The sequence below is a fragment of the Dipodomys ordii genome, unplaced genomic scaffold (genome assembly GCF_000151885.1).
Source record: "Dipodomys ordii isolate 6190 unplaced genomic scaffold, Dord_2.0 Scaffold191, whole genome shotgun sequence".
Classification (NCBI taxonomy): Eukaryota; Metazoa; Chordata; class Mammalia; order Rodentia; family Heteromyidae; genus Dipodomys; species Dipodomys ordii.
Window position 1 is genome coordinate 567,975 of NW_012267407.1, and position 14,912 is coordinate 582,886.

Consider the following 14,912-nt stretch of genomic DNA (forward strand, 5'->3'; position numbering starts at 1 on the left):
CAGCGCCCGGGAGGGGCGCGGAGAGCCGGGCGGGGGAGGGGAGCCGCCGAGCGGACGGGAAGCAACCGAAGGAGACGGACCGGAACCGGAAGTGATCTCGCGCCCCGCCCAGCGCACTGCGCCGGAGCTCCGCCAGCGAAGCTGCCGGCAGACATCACTTCCGGCGCGCCGGCACTTAGTGGAAGGGCGCCGTGACGTTACTTCCGCAGTAAGCCGACTCCTTTTGGGCTCGCGCCTGCGGCCAGGCCAGATGCCGGCATCGCCTCCGCCCCCGGGGCGGGCGTCCCCCGGGACCGCGCGCCCGAGCACACTGCACACCCGCGCCGCGTGGCGAAAGCCCACACAGTCACCCCCGGCAGGCCAGACAGCGGACACACAGGCTCCGTAAAATACAACAAAATGTTTAATGAGCAAATTCGTCTTAGCAAATATGAAACTGCCACAGAGAGAAGGGGGCAGGGCCGCGGGGCTGGGGCTGGAGCGGGGCAGGAGACTAAGAACCAACTACTTTAAGAAACCAGGGCAGAGCCCAGGGAGGACCAGAAGCCAGAGGGCAGGAGCTGTGGTCCGGCAAAGGAGAGGGGGGCACGGAGGGCCAGACAACAAAATTCAAAATAGTTTGGCCATAAAATATAAACACGCTATTTTCCTATCACAGGGAAGAGGGAAAAAAGGGTATAAAGGGAGGAGGGACTGTTTGGGGAGGGGCTGCTGGGGGGGGATCCTACTGGCCCTCCTGTGCACCCCATCCCACCCCTTCCCTCTGTGTCTGTGTGGGTGCATGTGTCTGTATGGGCCGTGTGCACTTCCCCAGCCCCCTCCCTGCCCTGACCCCCACCCCCCACCCCCCTTAATCGCTGCCATTCCAGTTGCTGCCGGCTGTCATTCGGCTGTCACTCCTCTGCCCATCGTCTTCAGAGGGGAAAAGGGAAGGACAGGCCAGAGAGGTCCCCAGCCTGCCCTGTCCCCACCCTCCCCCGGCCGCCTCTACCAGAAGTCCCGGCGGTGGTAAGAGTCGGGGTCACAGTATTTGGTGACAACCACTCTGTTGGCGAACTTTCGGCCTGTCAGGCCCTGCATGGCTTTCTGGCAGTCAAACACAGAGGTGAACTCCACAAAGATCTGTGGGAACAAGAGGCAGGTCTGTAAACAAGGCTCACCCCCCTGCCATCTGCCAGATCCATCCCAGACCAGAATGGGTATAGGAATGGAGGGAGAAAAGGCCTCACCACAGGCTGCAGAAATGGACCCTTTGAGCAGTTTGAAGATGTTCACCCAAACATCCTCCAAAACCAAAGAAACACAGACATTACTGAGAGAGAATACAAGCATGCCAGAGAGCCCCTGAGCAACACAGAGCAAGTGGCAGGCCAAAGGCAGGCTCAGGGGCAGAGAGGAGACTCGTGGGGAACAAGACCACTGTGCAGAGGACTCTCAGAGCTACCTACCCTAGGGTCATGTTCTCCCCAACAGATGAAAGGAAGCTCAGAATTTACAATTCAACCCCACACTGAGTTGCCGAGTGCCAGTGGCCCACCGCTGTAATCCTAGCTACTCAGGAGACTGAGATCTGATTACAGGTTGTAGCCAGCCTGGACAGGAAAGTCCATGACACTTAATCTCCAATTAAACTACCAAAAAGCCAGAAGTAGAACTGGCTCAAGTGGTAGAGCACTAGTTTTATGCTAAAAATCTAAGGGTCAATGCCTAACATCAAATGAACAAAAAACAAAAAACTTGGACCTTCTTCTAGGTCAACCTTTTTTGTTTTGGGCTAGTTCTGGGGCTTAAACTCAGGGTCTAGGCATTGTCCCTGACCTTTTTTGCTTAAGGCTAGGGCTCTACCACTTGAGCCATAGCACCACTTCCGGCTTTTTCTATGTATGTGGTACTGAGGAATCGAACCCAGGGCTTCATGCATGCTAGGCAAGCATTACCACCAAGTCACATTCCCAGCCCCTTATTTAGATCGGTTGTGAGGCTTGGACTCAGGGCCTGGACGCTGTTCCTGAGCCTCTTTGTATTCAAGGTTGGCACTCTACCACTTGAGCTGCAGTGCCACTTCTGGCTTTTTTGGGTGATTAATTGGAGGTAAGTCTTGTGGGGACTTTCCTACCCCAGCTGGCTTCAAATTGTGATCCTCAGATCTCAGCCTCCTGAGTAGCTAGGATTTTAGGCGTGAGCCACTGGCATCAGGCAGGATTGAAGTTTAAAGCCAGCTCAGACAGAAAATATTCCAGACTCACATCTCCAATTAAACAGAAAATGCCAGGCTATGGGAGGGTATTAGCTATGAACAAGAAAGCTAAGCAAGAGCCCAAGATCCCAGAGTTTAGGTCCCAGTACCAGTGCAAAACAAATCACTCTTTAAATAAGAAGAATTGAAAGGGAGGAGGGACTGGTTGGGTAACAATGGTTCATGTCTGTAATCTACATACATAGAGGTTGAGATCCAGAGGATCATGGCTCAAAGCTAAACTCAAACAAAAAGTCCAGGAGAGCCAGGCACCAGTGTCTCACACCTGTAATACTAGCTACTCAGGAGGCTGAGATCTCAGGATCACAGTTCAAAGCCAGCCGGGGCAGGAAAGTCGGTGAGACTCTTATCTCCAATAAACCACCAGAAAACCGGAAATGGAGCTATGGCTCAAGTGGTAGAGTGCTCGCTCACCTTGAGCTGAAGAGCTGAGGGACAAGCACCCTGGCCCAGAATTAAGGCCCCCTTGACCACCACCACCACCAACAAAAGTTCAGGAGAGTCCATCCCCAATTAACCAGCGGGGGGGGGGGGGGGAGAGGGAGAGAGAGAGAAGTAATGCTCAAGTTGGTACAGTTGCCAGATGGGAACAAGTAAAAAGTAAACCCAGCGAGTTCAAGTGGTCCTGATACACCTCTGTAACACAAAAAGAAAAAAACAAAAAAAGCTTGGTAATCAGATTCAAGGGGAGAAGTCTTATTTGGATGTTTACTGAAGCAAATTCTTAACAAAGACTTTACTGAGAAAGGAATACTTGAATACAGATTAAGCAGATAAGAATTTAAGATACTCAGCCAGGCGCTGGTGGCTAGGTACTCTGGAAGCTAAGTTCTGAGGATTGTGGTTCAAAGCCATCCTGGGCAGGGGCAGGGAGGGGCAGGAAAGTCCGTGAAATTCTCATCTCCAATTAACACTCAGAAAACTGGAAGTGGTGCTGTAGCTCAAGTAGTAGAGTGCTAGCCTTGAGCTGAAGAGCTGAGGGACAGTGCCCAGGCCCAGAGTTCAGGCCCCACAACCGACCAAAAAAAAATTTTTTTTAAATAAAAAAGAATTTAAGATACTCTCAACGAATGATATTGTGGTTTGGGGGGGGTGAAGAACCTCCCCGGTACTGGAGATTTTCTCCCTGGTACTCAAAGCCATCTTTGTACCATTTGAGCCATGCTCTCAGACTTTTTGCTTCTGAGTCTCTGGCTGAGTCATCAATCTTGAATTCCAAACCATTTGCCCATCTTCGAGAGTAGAATGGCCACTCTGGAAGATGGGAATTAAGCTCTGGACCCACCACACCCACCTCCCAAATGGAGTATTTTTGCAAAGACCACCTGGTTAGAGTAGTGGTCCTCAATTAGGGGCAAATGTGTTCCCAGGAGATATTGAAAAGTATCTCTCATGCTGTGGGCTGTCATAAAGGGAGTTACAGCACTGCTAGCATCTAGCAGACAGAGGCTGGGAATGCAGGTAACATAGCAAAGGCCTCAGAACAAATGTTAATAGTTGACAAATCCAGATAAACCAGGTGCCAATGGCACACCTGTAATCCTTGATACTCAGGAGGCTGACATCTGAGAATATCAGTTGAAGCCAGACTGGGCAGGAAAGTCCATGAAGCACTTAAGACAGTGCCCAGGCCTTCAGTTCAAGCCCCAATACCATTTTGTGTGTGCATGTGTGTACATACATTATAAATATGCCTATTAAATTGTGACTATAGCCAGCACTGGTGGCTCACGCCAGTAATCCTAACTACTCAGAAGGTTGAAACCTGGCTTCAGTTTGAAGCCAACCTGGTAGGGAAAGTCCATGAGACTCCTATCTCCAATTAGCCACCTGAAAACCTGAAGTGGTAGAGGTTAGCCTTGAGCAAGAGCCAAGGCCCTGAGTACAAGCCCCATGACCAACCAAAAAGAAAAAAGAATTATAACTCTAACATGCCAGTCATACTATTCACCACCTCCTGAGGAGCTATGAGAGGCCTGCTTAGCCAAGGTACAGCAAAGAGGGGACACAGCATGGTGAGCGAGCTGCGAGGAGACAATGCACGAACTTCGGCAGTAGCCTGCCCCCTAGGTTAGGGTTAGGGAGGAGGCAGGCAGGCAGAGGGCCTGGCACGCTGGAAACACACCAGCAGCAGCAGGACATTGGGCATTTCTCTTCACACATGCCTTTGCAGTCACAAGGGAGAGGCAAAGCCAAGTTTTGAACCATAATCACGTCAATACAGAACCCAAGCTTTCACTTGGGGGCCCTAGACCCCCACAGGCCCAGAGCCCGAGAAGAGGGTGCACACCAAGACAGGGCACACTGACCTTTCCACAGCCAGGCACCTCGACGCCATCCACGGGCCGGGGAATCTCGATGGACTTGACAAGCCCGTACTTGCTGCACTCATCTCGCACATCCTCCACGATCTCCTCGTACTCCTCATCATCCAGCAGCTCCTCAGGCAGCACCATGTTCATGAGGCACAGCACCTCCGTCGGGTGGCCCCCCATCTGTACCTGGGAGCTCATCAGGCCCGGCACTTGCAAGGTCACAGGGGTCTGATTGATGGTGCTCTGTGGGCCAGCAGAGAGGGCAGGTGGTCACAGGGCGGCTCCGAGCAGTCTCCCTCCGCTCAAGCCTGCACCCCTCACACCCGCCAGGGAAGACTTCCTGCACTAAACGCCATGTACCCGTTTCCCCATCACTGGTCCAGTACTCCCCAAACTCATTCCCTCACAAAGGCTGGAGCGGAGCGGGAGAAACTGCCCCCACCAGCCCCTCCCAGCCCCAGGGTCCCTCTAGCCAATGGAAGATGACGTGCCGGGGGGCTCACCAGCGTAGCATTCTTGGCGCCCACACTTGCCCTCTGGACAAGCAGTTTCTTGTCACCCAGCTGCATCCCGTTTAGCCCCGCAATGGCCTATGGTCAGAGGATGAGGGGAGGGGAGGGAGTAGAAGAATAGGTCAGGACCCAGAATCCTGGCACTCACCCCTAAACTGGGGCAATAGTGGGCAAAGAGGGGAAGCCAGAAGAGGTTGAGTTTAGAAAGAGCCAAAACCAAGAAAAATGGGGTGAGCTCCACCACTGGGCCTTTCTTCTAATTGGCCACTTCATCCAATCCCACCCCAAACCCAGAGGGAGGAAGACCTCAGCTTAGAGTGGGGTTGATGAGAACAGATGTAGCAAACAGGCATGCAGGGCTCACCTGATCCGTGACGTTGATGTCCACGTACTCACAAAAGGCGTAGCCCTTAGAGAGCCCTGTGGCGCTGTCCTTGACCAGATTGAAGGCCTTGAGAGGCCCAAACGACGTCAGCAGCTCTTTTACCTACAGCAGGCCAAGAACCCATCAGGGCTATGTCACACAGGAACAGGAGAGGCTAGGAGGGACGGGGGTTACCTGGTCATCATTCAGATAATTGGGCAAGCCCCCGATGAACAGCTTGTGCGCAGAGTCAGGGACCACAGTAGACACAACTCCTGAAGAGACCAAGTAGAAGGAATTCGATTTGCATACAGTGTCACCTCCAAAACCAGGGGGGCCACTCCCCAGCTCTGACTAGAACTCGTTTGCTTGTCAGGTAAAGGCAGGAGAAGCCACATCTTTCATGCATCCCTTGCCATAGGAGGCAGGACCAAAGCTCCTCAGAGCCATGTCCCAGGCCAGTGCTATCTGAGGACCCAAAGAGCAGTGTACTCTACCCCAAACCCAGAAATGCACCGAGGGCACCTAGAGACACACATACTGCACTGCTGCCCGCCACTGTGTGGCCCTAGCAGATCACCTTGGCTCTAGACATACTGACCAAGACAGTCCCCACAAAGACTCCACCCACACCTCTCACTGACAACTGGCCAAGCATATCCCTTCTCCTCAGGGTCTGAGTGTCACGGCAGGGCACAGCACGCAAGGAGCTGAGGGGTTGCCAGGAATTTCACAATATACCTCAGTGTCAGTGGCCACCATCTTGGTGGTAGCTGCTGGCTGATTCTAGGATGCAGTGTTGGGGGTCCATAGCAGGGTCACACAGCCCTAGTGCTGCCTCTACATTGAACAAGCAGCTACCAGATGGTCTACCCTAGCATCCACAAGGCTTCACAAATCTTAGCACTTCATTCTTGGAACTAGCCATTAAAGCCCAGCACCCATCCAGCATTTCCCCAGTTCAAAGCCTAGCTACATGGCCTAGCCTTCCTCAGCCACCCCACTCCAAGTGCAATTGGCCCACACCACCTCATACACACCCTGGAGCACACTAAGACAGGGAGTGAGGGGAAGCCCAGAACTAAGCCACTGTACCACATGCACCTCCAGCAGCAACCCAGCCAGGTCCAACCCAGAGCTAGAACCCAGCAGGGGGGTTCAGTGCCCACAGGGAACTCGGCCTGGGTGCCACCAGGATAGGCAGGTAAGATGCATTCTAGGTTCAGGGACACATACCCAGTGCTGCCACCAGGCTGGGCACGGGTCAGACCAGCAGCTCAATGTGTGCAAAGCCCTCACTTATAGAACACAAGGACTAAATTGAAATACCACAAAAAGCAGCAGGGCAGCTTCCAGAACCCAACCCAACCACCCTCTCCACATGCGGCTCAGCAAACCCAACTACGCCTCTCCACAGGCAGCCCAGCAAGCTCAGGCATCTGCTGTGCTCTCTGGCAGCTGGGCCCCAAACCCAGGCTGTCAACCACTGTACGAAATCCCAAGGAAGCAGCACTGGACAGAAGGCACAACTGGGACTCCCACAGTTCACACCAAGATTGTGCTGAAGGGAATGCCCTATACCTCAGGATTCATCCACAGCAGCCATGAGACAAGGCACACATACAAGCACAACCTGTGCCACTGACAAGGGCAAGCTCAATACCAGCACACCAGGGCACTACATCAATGGTGCCAACAGCTCCAATCACCTTCTCTGGACACTGCTTTTGAGCGGGAATGCACCTGAGCTCCACCACTCAGAGGGACAAACTTAGATTCATGTCCAATGCCCTTATAGTAAGGTAAAGACAGCATCTTTCAGTTTCTAGAGTATTTTTTAAATCAAGGTCTGCTTACTTCTTAATCCAATGACTATTTCTCCTGTTGTCTCTCTTTGCAGTAAAATCATTCTCTTTGGAGGAAAAAGAATAAACAAACACCAGCTGGCCAGGAACTGGTAGCTCACACCTGTAATCCTACTTGAGAGGCTGAGATTTGAAGACCATGGTTCAAAGCCAGCCCAGGCAGAAAAGTCCCCATGAGACTTTTTCTTTTGTTGTTGGCCATGGGGCTTGAACTCAGGGCTTGGACACTATCCCTCAGCTCTTCAGCTCAAGGGGAGCGCTCTACCACTTGAGCTACAGCGCCACTTCCGGTTTTTTAGTGCTTTATTGAAGATAAGCGTCTCATGGACTTTCCTGACCAGGCTGGCTTTGAACCATGATCCTCAGATCTCAGCCTCCTGAGTAGCTAGGATTATAGGTGTGAGCTACCAACGCCGGGCCCCATGAGACTCTTATCTCCAATTAACCACTCAAAAGCCAAAGTGGTGCTATCAAATGGTAGAGCACTAGTCTTGAGCACAGAGTACCCAGGCTCTAAATTCAAGACCCACAACTGACAAAAAAATCTGTCTCCCTGCGTTCTTCGTTCTTGCTTGCTTGCTTGCCTGACTGCCTGCCTGCCTGCCTACCTACCATATGCTACTAAAAGCTGAGCTGGGGAACACTTAGCTCGCAGTCATAATCACCCTGCCTGCCACCTGCCCCAGCATGATACTGTGCCTGCCCTGCCCAATCACAGTCAGAGCTTACACACAAGCCTCTCCAGATAGATACATCCCCAAACCAGATTAATTATTGAGCTTCCCACCACTTAACCAAAATAACTACCTATGGGAAAAGCATCACAAAACCACATAGCCAAACCAGGTGCAGTGGCACTCAGCTGTAATCCCAGCACTAAAGGCCTAAGGTAGGAGGACAGAGTTCTAGGCCATCCTGGATTACAGACTGCGCCAAAAAAGAAATGAATGTTTCAAAAGTAACCTGCTTAATTTTGACATCTGTCTTTAACAGAAGGGTAAAACGCAGGAAGTGGTACCAAATGGCTGATCTCATGACCTTGAACAAGGTCACAGATACTAGGCCTTACTGGGTACCAATACAGGCTGGAGGCGATTGTGAGGCTACTTCAATCCCAATACACGTACACGTGTACACACACACACACACACACACACACAGCTGGTGACCTGGTACTGTAAGACCCAGATAGGGCTGGAAAGGTGGCTCAGTGGTAGAGTGCTTGTCTTGCATGCCTGAGGCCCTGGGTTCGATTCCTCAGCATCACATAATCAAAAAGAAAAAAAGCCGTTAGTGGCGCTGTGGCTCAAGTGTAGAGTGCTAGCCTTGAGCTGAAGAGCTGAGGGACAGCGCCCAGGGCCAGAGTTCAGGCCCCACGACCGGACCCCCCCCCCAAAAAACAGAGGACCCAGACAGTGTACCCAGAAAAGAAACCTAACTGGCACATAAGTAATCACCAGCAGTGGTGGGCAATTTACATAATCCAAAGTGGATTTATCAGAAGCAACACACACACACACACACACACACACACACACACATACACACACACAGAGCCCCATCCGTACACAGTGTCAGGCACCACACTAAGAACATGTTTCTACAGAACTGAAAAGGCAACTGTGCTCCATTCTCCAGGGCTCGCAGTCCGACTTGTGTGGACAGATTGTCTCCTAGGCACTCACATGCCCCCCCCCTCCACAATGAAGGTTCCTCTTGGTTTCCACAGGGGTCCTGTGCTGAGCCCGAGTTGGTAGCACCTCACACTGTACAAGGCCCAGCAGCCTGAGACTCCGGCCTCCCCACAGCTGAGATCCAGTACCAGCGCACCTCCCACTTTTCAAGCCCAAGTCCCCAGCGACACTCACCCGTCCACTGCAGGGCTGTTAGCCAACTACAGTCTGCAAGGTAGTGAACTACATTGCTGCATGACTGACACTACCTCAATCCCTCATTTCAGTGACCCTCCATGATGAGAGGTACCCAAGTACTCAGTTAACAACTGTGGCTGTTATCACAACACTAGTCTGCTGGTACCTACCTAGAGAAAGTAAGTAATACTAAGCCCAGCTGGTTTTCAGCCTAGGAACACAGGGTTCACAGCACACACTGGGAGACAGGCCATGAGTGAGCCCCTAGGGCTCCAGACCTCATTCCAGTAGCTGTGCAGAGATCTGCCAAGTTGTACTGCATTGCAGACAGGCACACACCACAGTGACGTGCCCCCCACCAGGATTGTCACTGGTACTGGCTCTATCACTTACAAGCTGAGCCGCCTCAAGCAGATCACAGCTCACCCCAGGTGGGTCCCAGGGACCACCCCTGACACAATGGAACAAACATCTGTAGCTCTGAAGTACACCTGCCGCCTGCCAACTAGTGCAGGCCATGCTCAGGAGCAGAAGGGTGAACATGGCAAACTGGGTGGGACCACTCACCAGGCACATAGACAGAGGGGTTCTCCGACATGCCAGGCAATGGCTGGTAGTCGTGAGGCCTCCGGATCTTCAGGGACTGGCCCTGGAAGATGATGCCATCAAAGGCCATGGCCTGGGTAGTCTCATCCACTGAGCGGAACTGGACAGAGAGAAAGAGAAGCACAGACTCTCACAATGTTGAACAGGGACAAAGCGATGACAGAGGCTGGCATGGGAAGTCAGAGTCAACTGATAAGGTGATGCTGACGCCAGAACAGTGCATAGCAAGTAAGCGTCCTCAACAAGCATGAAGCAACCAGCATCACTCCAACACTTCTTTCCCCTTTTATTCAAGTACCAGCCCAAGCAAAGTTGGAAACCTAACAACAATGTCCTTCACTAGACAGAGACTGACAGGGAAGGTGACTTCAAAACATTAGCTGGGGTGAACTACTTGAATCTGGGCACCAAAGGAAGCAAGAGTGAATTTGTTCTGGGAAGGTCAGTGTGGCCAAAGCAAAATAAATGGGCCTGGAATGGTCTGGAAAGATCCAAAAGATGTTCAGGGGCCCCGCAGGTGACATGGATGCCCAGGGAAGGCAGACGTGGGAGAGGAGTTTGCAAAGCTAATCCCTTGCAGGCAGAGGGAGCTGAGGGGTAGACAGATTTCCGTATCAAACTCTATTCTGACTCTCATCACTTGCCAGCTCACCTCCAAAAATGCAAAATTCTTGTCTTGATTAATCTGCACAGCCAAGACCGGGTTGCCAGGGGCCTGGGTCAGTCCCCCCAGGCGCATCTGGGCGTTGAAGAAATCCATCATGGCCTCCTGCAGAGGGAATAGGAGACAGGGAGGGGACGGGGAGGGAGGTGGAGAGAGGAGGGGAAGGGTGAGAGAGGGAGACACAGAGGGGATTGGGGGCAAGGGGAGAGGGACAAAGGGAGGGTGGGAGGGGACAGTGGAATATGGGTCAGGGGTGTAGAGGTCAATAGTAGGAACAAAAGCAGAGGAAAATCAGAAAACAGGAGAAGCAGTAGCAAAACACAGCGAAGGATGAGAGATGGATGGGCAGACAGGATGGGGAGGTGTCGGTGGAGAGCCAGAGGCCCCAACAATCAGAAGAAAGGACAAAGATTATTATTCAAGATGAAGAAAAAACAATAGGGAAAAGAATACACAAAAAGTAAGACAAAATGACAAAAAGAACAGCAGAACAAACAACATAATAGGGAGGTAAAAGAAATGCAGTGAACAGGATAGATGAGCAGAGAGACACATGACCAGGACAGATGGAGAAAGGAGGAGGTGGCCAAGTGCAAGGGAGGCAGGAGGGAGTAGGGGGGAAGGGACAGGGTGGGAGGGGAGGAGAAAAGAGTGATGTGGAGGGTTCTGGCCCTGGAGTCCGGGGGCTGGTTTATCAAATGTAGCAAAGTGCAGGTTGAGAAAGTCAGAATGGACCTTACTTGCCTTCGACGATGGTAGCAAACTTTGTTGCTACGAGGGATCTCAGCCCCACAATATTTCACTTTAAAGAGAAATGGAAACAACTCTTTGATCTCGGGATTCTCAGGGGTGCCACGGGAAGGGGTGGGGGAGAGGGAAGGGGGGAGAGGAGTGGTGGGTAGGGGGGAAGGTCAGGGCAATCAAAAACAAAAGAACAGCAACCATGGGAAGGATGTGGGGAAAAGGATGGGGACAGACGGCAGAAAAGGAGAGTGTGTCAGAAAAACTGCGGGGAGGAAAGGGGGACGTGCGTCTGTGTGTGTGTCCGAGTCTCCCTCTCTGTCTCTCTCCAACACGTAGGTATGACATGTAGGTGCAGCATGTGTGTGCTTGAACCCTGGGTTGCTGGAGGAGGTTGAGGGAAGGGAGACGGTAGAGGGGAAGAGGAGGGAGGGAGGGGCCACCCCCAGCCCGGCCCCTGGCTGGCTCAACTCCATCGGTCCGTCTGGGAGGGGGCCGGGGGGTCTTGCAGGAACAGAGTCTGACCCGTGCAGGTTTGGGGAAAGGGAATGGAGGGAAGGGGAGGAGCAGGGAGGGGAAATGGGGGAGCGGGAAGGGGGAGGGGAAGGGCAGTACCTCAGTGATGCCAAAGGGGATGTTGCCCACATAGAGGCGCCGGGCTTGTCTGGTCATCTGGCTCCCAACCACGGGAACCGGTGTCGGGGTCACAGCCAGGCCATCAGGGGTCATGGTGGGGAGAAGGGCTGTGGCTGGAATCTGACCCGCAGCTTCAAATGGGATTTAAAAAAAAAAGGGAGAAAAACACATTAGGGCAGCCCTCAAGCAGAGCACCAGACCACCCAGCACAGACACCCCACCGCCCCCAGAGCTCACAATCACCCGTGGGAACTGCTGCTTCCAGGACACCTGGTTTCCTAAAGGCGTCTCCTCCTTCCCCCAACTCACCTCCACCTCTAGCAGGGATGCAGAAGCCAGAGGTCCAGCCCTCTCCCTGCTTCCTCAGCACAACCCGGAACAGCTAACTGCAAGAGCACAGGGCCCTTCCCCCGCCCCGGCAGCCTCCTGGGGCCTACCTTGCATGGCCTTGTACTGCATTGGGGTGATGTGCTCAAAGCCAGGAGGAGGCACGTCCCAGTATTTACGGACCTTCTTCTTCTTCTCATGGCGGGGGGAACGACTGGGGGGCGAGGGATGAAGAGTGGGGCAAGGCTGACCGGCAGAACTGCGGGCCCTCCCAGCCCCCCTCCCTGGGACTCCTCCCACACACACAAGCTCCACCCACTAGGGGGAGAGGACACAGTCAGAACCATGCCCAGGCCTGAGTTTGGGGCACTGCTTTCAAAAGCAAGACACTTTCCCAGTGTTCAGAGTGGACGCAGGCCAGGAAGGGCACACAGGACATGAGGAAGGTGAAGGGAGTGGACATCAGGGCGGAAAGGGCAGGAAGAGAAGCTCACATCAATCCACCGTGCTCCTCTTTAGCGCCTCTGGTCAAAGGTTTGCTGGGGGGTGGGAGGGAAAGGTATGGGAAGGGGTGACTGGGGACCCTCTTCCCCACACACCACATCTCCCCCCAAAAGGGCCCTAAACCCCAGGACTGGGGCAGGACCGAGGTGAACAAGCAGTGCAAGCCCCCTCGATCCTGCCCCCCCAACAGTCCCATCAACAGGAAGGAAGTAAGGACAGGAAGGGGAGGGGACAGGCCACTCGACAGGAACTGGAGCCCCTCTATGAATCCTACCCTTCCCATCCAAGCCAGCAGAGAGAACAGAGGAAAGTCCCTGAACTGAAAATTACATCTAGGCTATGGATACTGATGCCCCCACATACACTATGAACCCCTTTTTCCTTGGAGGCCAGAAAGAAATAAACCGGAGTGGCGGAGAAGCATGAAAAAAGAATCAGGAGCTTGGGCCAGGACAGAACAGCCTTTGGGACAAAGTATTATAATGCATTCCCCTCTCTCCAAATAAAAGAACGAACTACCACCACTATCAAAGAAAACAAAGAAATCTCAGGAAGGAGGGAGAAAAAATGAGTTCAAGACAGACCAAGAGGCAGGTACACAGATACCAGCCCCCAGGTACACGGAGAAAGGGCCACACAGGGTCTGGACTCTGCAGCCCAGCCGGCTGCCAGTGCCAGCCTCCCAGAGCGGCCCAGCCGGGGTGCCCATGGCTACCTTCTGCGCCGCCTGTCCCGTGAGGCACTGCGCTGGTCCCGGTTGCGCCGGTCCCGGCTCCGGCTCCGGCGCTTGCGGTCCCGGCTCCGAGAGCGGCTGTGACTGCGTTTCCGGTGCCGGTTCTCCTTGTCCCGCTCTGGGCAAGGGTGAGAAAAAAACACTAGGATAAGTGGAGGGAAGATGAAGGCCCAGCCCACCCTGCGTGCTGGTGGCTATGCCCTGAACCCCAGGGAGGCCACCCCCTTAAGCAAGGATTCAGAGGAGGGAGCAGACAGACCTCCTAGGCCCACCCCAGAGTCCAAAGTCCACAGGGACTCTGAGGGAACCAAGGGGACAGGGCCTGGCAATACCCCAGGGGTAGGAGATACCTGAGGATGCTCAAGAGGAGCTGAGGAGCCAGAGAAGACAGAGGAAGCTGGCTCCTGGTCCCCCTCGAGGGCTGAGGGGCCTGACCCCAGGGTCGTCCCTGAGAGGGGCAGGGATAGAAGCTGGGGAATCTAGAGACCTAATAACATTTTCCTGAAGGGACCCAGTAACCCCTCAGGAAAGATCTCTGCAACCAGTCTAAACCCACAGCCCCGTCTTCAGGCCCAAGCAAGATCTGGTGACCCCAGGAAGCAGGGAAACTCAATCCTATCCCTTCCTGGATGGTAAATAATGCAAGAGAGCAAGCCTCCCCTAAAGAGGCCTCGCAGAGACGGGAGGGATCCCAGTCCTCAGTCTTGTGCAGGGACCTTGTCCTGTCCACCCTGCTCCCTCGGCCTCCTTTGAGCTGGAGGTCAGCCTTGCTAGCAAAACCTCTTCTCCAGCCAGTGTAAACTGTGATCACCATCACACTCATTTCTTCAATCCCAAGGCAATTACCCATCCATTGAGCACCAAATAGACTAATAGTTACCACTCTAAACAGTAATGATGATGGCCAGGCACAGATGGCTCACACTTGTAATCCTAGCTACCACTAGGCTAAAATATGAAGATCATGGTTCAAAGCCAGCCCAGGTAGAAAGTCCCTAAGACTCTTATCTCCAACTAACCACAAATAAAGTCAGAAGTGGTACCATGTCTCAAATGGTAGAGTTGTTAATCTTGAGCAAAGAGCTCAGGAACGGTGCCCAGGCCCAGAGTTGAAGTCCCAGGACTAGCAGGAAAAAAAAATATATATATATATATATATATATGCATATATATACAGAGAGAGAGACAGAGAGAGAGATAATAAAGTAATGATAGCCTCTGGGGATCATAGGAAAGGCAAGGAAAATGTCAGTTAGTCCCATTTCCTTACTTATTTCTTTGATTGAATAAGAACTTTTTGTTAACACCACAACCATTAATGGGAAAGAAGCCAGAAAAGAAAAATGTTTGTAACAAACATCAAGATGGTTCCTAACACCAGAATCTTCACTAAACAGCTTCCCATGCACTTAATCCTTACTCTGCTTTGGAATAATTTCTGAAAGCTCACATGCACACAAGGAAACAGGCACAGAGAGATCCCAACTATCTAAGCCCTACTAACCTAGAGTAGATAG

The 14,912-nt window shown here is 52.8% G+C and overlaps 1 protein-coding gene across 2 annotated transcripts in view; it reads right to left on the reverse strand.

The window, feature by feature from the left end:
• Positions 1-384: 384 nt before the first annotated feature.
• The window catches only part of U2af2 (U2 small nuclear RNA auxiliary factor 2), a 17,570-nt gene continuing 3,042 nt past the window's right edge, over positions 385-14,912 (reverse strand). The window contains exons 2-12 of one of the 2 annotated variants that reach the window (XM_013034541.1): positions 13,378-13,513; positions 12,653-12,697; positions 12,269-12,372; positions 11,811-11,962; positions 10,443-10,559; positions 9,752-9,890; positions 5,644-5,723; positions 5,449-5,571; positions 5,076-5,162; positions 4,567-4,815; positions 385-1,122 (exon numbers count right to left, since the gene is read on the reverse strand). In XM_013034541.1, coding sequence (XP_012889995.1) covers positions 988-1,122; positions 4,567-4,815; positions 5,076-5,162; positions 5,449-5,571; positions 5,644-5,723; positions 9,752-9,890; positions 10,443-10,559; positions 11,811-11,962; positions 12,269-12,372; positions 12,653-12,697; positions 13,378-13,513 — 1,367 coding nt within the window. In that variant the 3' untranslated portion in view covers positions 385-987. Of the gene's footprint in view, positions 1,123-4,566; positions 4,816-5,063; positions 5,163-5,448; positions 5,572-5,643; positions 5,724-9,751; positions 9,891-10,442; positions 10,560-11,810; positions 11,963-12,268; positions 12,373-12,652; positions 12,698-13,377; positions 13,514-14,912 lie in introns of both variants that reach the window. The other variant, XM_013034540.1, reaches the window with a different exon arrangement.